This window comes from Nicotiana attenuata, chromosome 7, assembly GCF_001879085.1.
Source record: "Nicotiana attenuata strain UT chromosome 7, NIATTr2, whole genome shotgun sequence".
Classification (NCBI taxonomy): domain Eukaryota; kingdom Viridiplantae; phylum Streptophyta; class Magnoliopsida; order Solanales; family Solanaceae; genus Nicotiana; species Nicotiana attenuata.
In genome coordinates, this window is record NC_031995.1 from 42,346,633 (window position 1) to 42,355,384 (window position 8,752).

Sequence of the window (8,752 nt, forward strand, 5' to 3'; positions counted from 1 at the left end):
CGGGATACGAACTCTCTTAGCATTTCATCGCCCCTCTGTCTTAACTTAAAAATGTCCGATTTCCTTCTTGCAACCTTTATAACCCGACGTGTGCCTTTACGAAGGCGTCTGCTAACATAGCAAATGAATCGATGGAATTTGGCGGCAAGTTGTGATACCAAATCATTGCTCCCTTTGACAAGGTTTCTCCAAATTTTTTCAACAAAACCAACTCGATCTCGTCGTCATTTATGTCGTTTCCTTTAATCCCGCATGTATATGAGGTGATGTGTTCATTAGGATCGCTCGTCCCGTTGTACTTAGGTATATCTGGCATATGGAACTTTTTTGGGAACGGGCTTCGGAGCCGCACTCGGAGGGAATGGCTTTTGTACAAACTCCTTGGCATCCAAACCTTTCAAGACCGGGGGTGCCCCCGGTATTTGATCAACACGGGAGTTATACGTCTTCCACTTTTTTGTCATTATCCCCTGACTCGATTCTTTTAGTGAGCTCATCGAGTATCCTCATAATCGTAGGATAAGCCCCCGAGCCATTACCGTTCGATCTCTCTGGCATCGGCTCAGTTCGGCGAGTAACTTTTGGTTCGACCACACTTGGAGTTTTATGCTGACTTTGAAGCTGAGCGATAGCAACCTGTTGAGCTTGTAGCATTTCAAATATTACTTGGAGGCTAACTCCCCCATCTCCTATACCCTCTATTCCGTGGCCACCAGATCGGGCTTCTCTGCATACACTACCCCTGGGGTCTGCGCCTAAGTCCGCATTCAAATCAATATGTGAACTGACATCGATTGGATCTACAATCGGCACGTCCCCAGGGTTAAGCGGTGGTACACCGGCTCCCGGAGCAATTGCATTGTTGTTTTCCCCGTGAAATCCAAGACCATCATTGCCGTGTATGGGTGCATTTTGTGAGTTTGACATGTTTTAACCTGAGAACAAAAATTCTTGACAAGGACAAGTGTGAAAAATAACATGTGTTATCAGAATCGGTACTGAAATAATCACTATTATCTTCAGCCCCACGGTGGGAGCCAAACTGTTTACCTCGAAATACGAGTAACAATTAAACTTGTTTGTGATTTTAAAGATACGTGATTTAACTCAATACTAATTAATAACCAAGAAATCAAATGTATAAATTAAAGAAGTAAGTTGAATCAAACCAGTGCTTGAACAAGTCTTGACCTCGAGCTATGATGGCCTCGAGGTTGGTCAACAAGAACAGTAAAGTAAAAGCAAAAAAATTAAGAGACAATTCTGATGAGTAACGAGCAAGAAAATAAGAGAGTATATTCTTTTGCCAATGATCGATGATGATTACAAAATGATTGGGGTCCCCTTTACATAATAAGGGGAACCCTAAATAAGGTACATTTCTAATTTTAGCAAGGAATCTTATTGGGACAGCTGTCTAACCGCCCAGTACAAATTCGTACAAATCTGTTCCGGAATTTACGCCGGGATCTTGGGGATGTTGCGGGAATCTTGCTCTTTCTGTTACAAACCCATAACGGCATCGTCTCGGAGTTGGTCACACTCGGCTTCAGTGCTCATAACGTACTTCGATCTTCGAGCCTTGTATCTGTCATCGGGCTCGAACTTGGTCCATCGGGCTTGAACTCGACCTATCCTGAACTCGGGTTTGAAGCGACTCTTCAAGCCCGTAAAATCAGGCATACCTGATTTCGACCGTATACAAATGATTTATAGAGGTCTTATATCATGAAATCTGTTGCCTTAGAGCGAGCTGCATATTACTGACTCCCATTATCTCAGACCAAATATTTAGCAATATATGTCATAGATTTTGGGCGTATATCGAGATGCTTTATTTTTCATATTAATGCACGGCATCAAATTAAAGAAAATTGGTTAAGTTCTGTGCATTGAGAATGTAAAATTAATGTTTTTACACATTAACGTATATTAACTTCTCGTAGCAGGTAAGTAGTTTCATTTTTCAATTATACTAATGACACCTTTATGGATGGTTAAGTACAATCATACATTTCTATAACAACATCTCTCTATAATTATCATTTATTATAAAAGTTAAGTTTTTCTCGGAACTAATTTTTATGTTATGTTACAATATATATCCTCTATAACAACACTTCACTATAGCAGCCACAAAAAAATCAGAGCAAATAAGTCTGTTATTGATAGATTTGACTATATATTTTCTTTAGGTGAGTTAATGCTAGTGTCCAAAAGTTCTAACTCTTGGAAAGGATTAGTGGCGGCCCGACGAATTTTGTGGCCTAAAGCCAAACTTTATGAGGGGCCTTACCTTTTAAATTTTTTTTTATTTATTTATTTGAAGTCTGTTTTTTTTAGCTTTTCTTAGATACAAAGTTATTAATAATTTTCTTATAATCATTAACTCTTCATAAGTATTTCTCAATTGACAATATAGGTAATCCATTTAATCTTTCTTGTGACGTTATCGTTCTTAGGTAAAATTTTATCAATTTTAATTTTGAAAACTTCTTCCCACTGAAGCAACAATAACATGAGTTATGAACATTATTCCATAAGCAATTTAGGCATTTGGAAAAGAATTAAATCTTTTTATTTGATTAGGTGTATTAATGAAACTGTATCTTCTAACTGTACTATTTTCCTTAATACTTTTTAATTCAAAAAATTAATGTAAACCATCAAAATCGAATTGATTATTATGCTTTAAGGAACATTCGAGATTAATGCAATATTTTTTCAAACTTTCAACATCTAGTGGTCTTAGTTTTTACTGCCAAATAGAAAACCCAAAATATTTCATGTGCTACGAATTGTTTAAATCTATTTTGAATTGAAAAAATAGCCTTGTCTATTATGTATAAAAGTAATCAACTCTAAAGGACTCTTCGAAAGATTTTGAGATTTCATTATCAACATTCGCGTCAAATATTTACTTCCTATATATCACACGGTTCTTATGAAATTCGGGTTCAATATTCATTTCAAGTGCAATTTCCTTGGTAGAAATCATAGTAGTTGCAAATCCTTTTTCACTATATTTGCTAAAGAAAGAAATCAAACCTCTTTGACTTTGCAGAACTCTTTTTAAAACTTATACATAGACTATTAGGTGTAATAAAAAATGGGCCCCCACAAATACGGGACCTAAAGCGATTGCTTTAATTGCTTTATGGAAGGACCGCCCCGGAAAGAATAAGTTAAAAAAAATATAGCTAAGTAGAAGTTGTTAAATGACAAGAATGGGATGTGAGACAAAGGACAATAACCACCAACTACCTTTTGGGTCCCCTGTTATAACTCGGGAGTTTTATCGTAGTGCTGGCAATCACTTGGGGCCAGGCACGATACAGGGCAGCTTTAAATACAAGCTTAATCTTAATACCTTAACTCTGTTACCCCCCAAAAAATGAAGTTCCTTCGGGAACTATTTGCCTGCTGTGGCTGTTCTTCACGTTTGCCCCCAGCAGAGGACATCGGACCTCTTGTTCCTGGCCCCGCCCCGCCTACTAACCGTAAGAACAGACGGCGGAGGAGAGGGAGAGTTGCGCCACCGAGGTGTGGTGGTTCCGTCGCTAATTGGAGGCCGTCCCTTTCGGCCATTTCCGAAGACAACGCTCTGCCACCGAGGAATGTGAAGAGAAAAGTCTCAACTGCTTCTGCACCGGCCACTCAACCCCGTCATCATCGCTGCGATGACACCAGGTAAATCTGTTCAATAGTGTAAACATCTCATTTAAAAAATTAATAAATATTAGCACTGACACACTTTTATTTATTTATTACACCTTTATCTTAAACATGTAGAAAAATCTTTATGCTGATAATAGATTATTGCAAAAACTTGAATGGACTTCAACGTGCTCTAATATATATCACGTTTAGTTATATTATCATCTCATTTAAAAATTTAAAATTTAGAGATATCACGCTTATATTTATGTCTTTAGTATAATCGACGTTTTGCTTCTTCGTTCTTTTTTTTTTCTTCTTTATGTTTCGTTTACGCTTTCGCAATTCATGATCTATTTTGCAGTTTGAATTCATGATCTCTTACGTGTAAAAGTAAATCTCCTATGAGTAAAAAAAGATAGAGTTATAAAACTAAAGACAAGTTTGTAAAGAGACACAAAACCAATTAACCCCTTTTTCCTCCTCTGAAGTAACAGTCATGGAAATACATACTCGCTTAGTCTTCAAGAGTTGGTAGAAAAACATTTATTACAATAATTTCTACTCCCTCCGTTCCAATTTATGTGAACCTATTTGACTGGGAACGGAGTTTAAGAAAAAAATGAAGACTTTTGGAATTTGTGGTCCTGAACAAGTCCAAATGGGGCCCAGAGTATTTGTATGGTTATAGAAGCTTCTCATTAAGGGTAGAGTTGTAAGTTTAAGCTAAATTATTACCAAATATAGAAAGGATTCATTCTTTTTCGAACGGACCAAAAAGAAAATAGGTTCACATAAACTGAAACAGAGGGAGTATAAATTTTCTGAAAGGAAAGCGATGATGAACTAGTATGAGGAATTGCATCCTTTAAATGTTCAAAGCTTAGATAAATTTGTGTAAACTTAATATCGAAGTGAAACAACTAATAAAGGAAAATAATCTGACAAAATTCATATTTTCGGTCAAGAAAATGTTGTTATGCAAAAGAGTAGTTGGTGCAACAACAAATTCTGTGTGCTATTTCAAGTTATCTTCTTCTAATTTCATGGCTTAGTCACAAACTAACAAAGAAATTCTTTTTCTCAGGAGAGTTCCCGTTTCAGCATTGGCACCAGCTTTCCCCCCAACTCCTTTCTTATTTTAATTTGGACTGCTCAACATATCCTTTAATTTCCTCTGTAACCTCTGGGGCTCTTTTACATGCATGCTTATCGTGTAAATGTTCTCTCTCTCTTTTCTTGTTAATTCTTCTCTTTTTCTTGCATTACGACGTTGAAAATAAAATTATTTGACTAAAACTACTGATGAGTTTCGATAAACAATAAAATGCAATTGAGATGCGGAACCAAATGAACCCCATAAAATTTGTTCACTAAAGATTTATGACACTATTAAATAGGGTTGCATTTGTATAATCCTATTCACAGTAGTGCAACAGACCTTTTCTTAGTTACAGCTCTAAGCCTCTAACATTCCTTTTCTCATATTTGTCAACATTTTGTGTTTAATTTGAATCTTTTCTTAATCATCATGTGAAACACTCAAACATGCATCGATCGGTTCCTATTATTTATTATCTGGAATAAACTCTATGCATAGTGCATAAAACCGTATTAAGTAAAGGATGTTAAGAGTTGAATTCATTAAGTATATTAATTACAAATCAATTAAGTATATCTAGTCTTTTCAACTTCCATCTTGAATTCATGCAGTAGCACATTGTTGCGGCCAAACGCACACGCAAGTATACGCGGTCGTCAAGTAATAAAGTGACTAAAAGTCGGATGTCGATCCCACGAGGACTTGTGATTAACTATTAACTAAATTAGATTATCCTAATTATCTAAACAAGAACTAAACCTAGAAGTATTTGATTCTAAACTAATTAAAATAATAAAAATAAATAATGAACTTTGAATAGAGGAAGAGCAGATTTTTATATTATCAATGTAATGAAAACGATCTAGGGTTATGGGCTATCTAACATTCCTATTGTATTCTTCAATTGAATTGACTAACTAATTTATCTAGTTTATTGGTTGACAGGGTTAATATTGCTCATAAGAATCATTCGAGTTCTTACTCACCTATTCAAGCTAACCTAACTCCTATATGTCTATGGAATTAGAATCAACAAGAATGCATTTATAATTCCTGTAAATTAACCAAGCAAGGCAATTACGTATATGTCTATCCTAACCGCGAATCCGTTCCCCGAGGCCCAGGTTCAAGAACTTGCTCTACTTAATCCTATATGCAACCTAGAATTCTCACTTTCGAGTTCAACTCTAGATTCGTAGATAGTATTCAATTGGTGATCAAGCAATCAAATAATTAAGTGCAGGATTGAATAAATAAACCAATATGATAAACTAAGCAATCAAAATCAATATCCGAATAGCAATAGTCATGAAAGAACCACAACCCTAGAACGTGAAGTTTAGCTCCACATTGACATGGTAGCAAAACAACAAATCATACAAAGAAACATAAAAAGACTAAGTTGGATGGAAGAAAAGATGAAACCCCGGCCTCCACGGCGGCTCTGTGCTCTTCCTTGGTCAAAAATTGCTCTAAAAAACGTTCTCCTATGTATATATACCAAGTAGGGTTAGGCCCAAACAATTATACCTTCTCCAATGTGAAAAAGGACACTTTTTCCGGGCTTAACTAGCGCTGCAGCGCATTTGACCGCGCATCTGGGCGCGCTAATTGGCTGACTTCCTGTTTCTGGGCGCGCTAAAACTAGCGCGGCCGCGCATCTGGGCATTTTTCATCCTGTTCCGTTCCGAATTTGGAAAAACGTAAAATATGAAAGTTGTAGCCCTTTGAGTTAGCTTTCCAACCATATATTGTGGAGCCAAAATGGAGTTCTGAGCGAAAAGTTATATCTATTTTACTAGACAGTGCACAATCTGCCTACTGGAGTCTTTGTTCGCTCTAACTATCATCCGTTGACCCCCAAACACGATCCCGGCTTAATTCCTTGAACTTTTACTCAAATTTTAAAGCTCCAAATCACTTGAATTCATTCTATAACATCTATATAGCTCGGAATCACTCCTACAAGGCATATAACATACAATTAGTGCAAAACACTAGCGATTAAAGCTCAAACTCAATTAAAGTGCAGTAAATTAGAGTGTAATAATCGACTAAAATACGTAATTATAGCCTATCATCACACATTAGTAGAAAAATGGTTGTTAAAGCAAAAAAAACGACAACAATTTTTAAACTTTTTCTTTTGTAGCAATTGGTAGTATGATTCAAATATTCAACATCAAATAAAATGGGAAAACGGCTATTTTAACAATCATCAACTAAGTGATACAATGTGTGTAGAAGTTTAAGAAATTTCATTAGTTAACTTTGACAAAATATCATCTATATAATCCCTCATCTTTGTTATACATGGATAGAGCTACCAACGACATTGCAGAAGCAAATACATTTAAGAAAAAGTATTTATTAAATGGATTAGGACAATATTTCTATAAAAAAACATAAAGAAACATGTGGCGTTATACTAAAATAGGTACAGAACAATTAAAAGATTAATTTTGTCAAAGCTAATTCGAGTCTTTCAACTCCTTGAATAACTACTTTAGTTGCCGAAATTGATATTCGATAACATGTCCATCTATACATAAATAAAGGAATGACAACAATAATTTTAAACATAAACCAAAAAAGTTGAGTAGTTCTTTGTTCCCGATGTTGCAAAACTGGCTCATATTTTCTCCGTGGTTTGCGAAAGGTTCATTTTTGCCTTTTTTTTTTTCACTAACAAAGACATTAGAAAAATAAAATAAAAAAAATAAATATGGAAAAGGCCCAAATTACCCCTCAAATTTGTGAAAGGTTTACTTTTGCCCTAAATATATATTAATTTGATTAATATTTCCGCTTTTCACTAAGGGATCTGTTTTGAACCTCAATTGTACATATTAAAATCACAAAATGATACTTTAAAACTAATTGAAAATTCATGAAAAATATCAATTAAAAATAAGAAAATTTAAAAAATGGAAGAACTAAACACACGTCATAGCTAAATTAAAACAAATATAACAACCAAAAAAACTACCAGAGTAAGCAAAACAAGGAATAAAGTGTCTGGATTTTACATCTACTAATAAATAAACTATTAATTAAAGCAACAGTTATATAAAAAAATCAAATGTATTTATTTTGGGGTGAGTTAAACCTAAATGGGAGAGGGGACGGGGGAGATGATTAGTAAGAGAATATTCAATTAAATGTCAAGTATCATTTATGGTTTTAAATTGCACAAATTGAGTTTCAAAATTGATCCCTTAGTGAAAAGGAAAAATATTAATCATACTATTTTATATTTAGGGCAAAAATAAGCTTTTTACAAACTTAAGGGGCAATTTTGGATCTTTTTCATATTTATCTTTTATTTTTTGAATAAGTCTGTTAGTGAAAAAGGCATAAATGAATTTTTCTCAAAATCAAGGCAAATATGAGCCAATTTTGTAATGGTAGGGGCAAAAAGCTGCCCAACTCTTAACGGAGGACAAAAATGACCATGAGCGTAAAGTTTATGGGCAATTTGGGCCATTTCTAGATAGTTAAGACGCAGTTGTAAGAAATATGTGGTGATCACCGACGAACAATTAAAAAATTGAGGGATAAATGAACTTAGGAGTGCAATGCCCGCATAATAAATTTGATATATAACGTAATAGACAAGCCGGAGAGTTCAAACTGCAAATATTTAGGCCATTTCTAGATAGTTAAGACGCAGTTGTAATATGTGGTGATCACCAACGAACAATTAAAAAATTGAGGGATAAATGAACTTAGGAGTGCAATGCCCGCATAATAAATTTGATATATAACGTAATAGACAAGCCGGAGAGTTCAAACTGCAAATATTTATTTTAGTAGATATCAGCCTTATATAAATTATACAGTAGCTGAATATGCAACAACTATAAATAAAACACAACAGGGAATTCAAAGTGCAAGGAGAATTTGAAAGCGAATATATTTGACATGTCAAAGGTTTACCCCGTCATACGCCGCACGGTTAAAATTACACTATTAAAAATATTTAACCTATAT

General features: G+C 34.8%; 1 protein-coding gene across 1 annotated transcript; it reads left to right on the plus strand.

Annotated features, from left to right (window-relative positions):
• On the plus strand, positions 3,329 to 4,977 carry LOC109230464. The gene is made up of 2 exons (XM_019395960.1): positions 3,329 to 3,690; positions 4,745 to 4,977. Exons 1-2 carry the CDS (start codon positions 3,395 to 3,397, stop codon positions 4,800 to 4,802), a joined length of 354 nt encoding a protein of 117 aa, XP_019251505.1. The 5' UTR covers positions 3,329 to 3,394; the 3' UTR covers positions 4,803 to 4,977.

Coding starts and splice junctions, on each gene's coding strand:
- LOC109230464 (XM_019395960.1), top strand. CDS start 3,395: ATGAAGTTCCTTCGGGAACTATTTGCCTGCTGTGGCTGTTCTTCACGT. Junction 3,691..4,744: donor CATCGCTGCGATGACACCAG/GTAAATCTGTTC, acceptor TCTTTTTCTCAG/GAGAGTTCCCGTTTCAGCAT.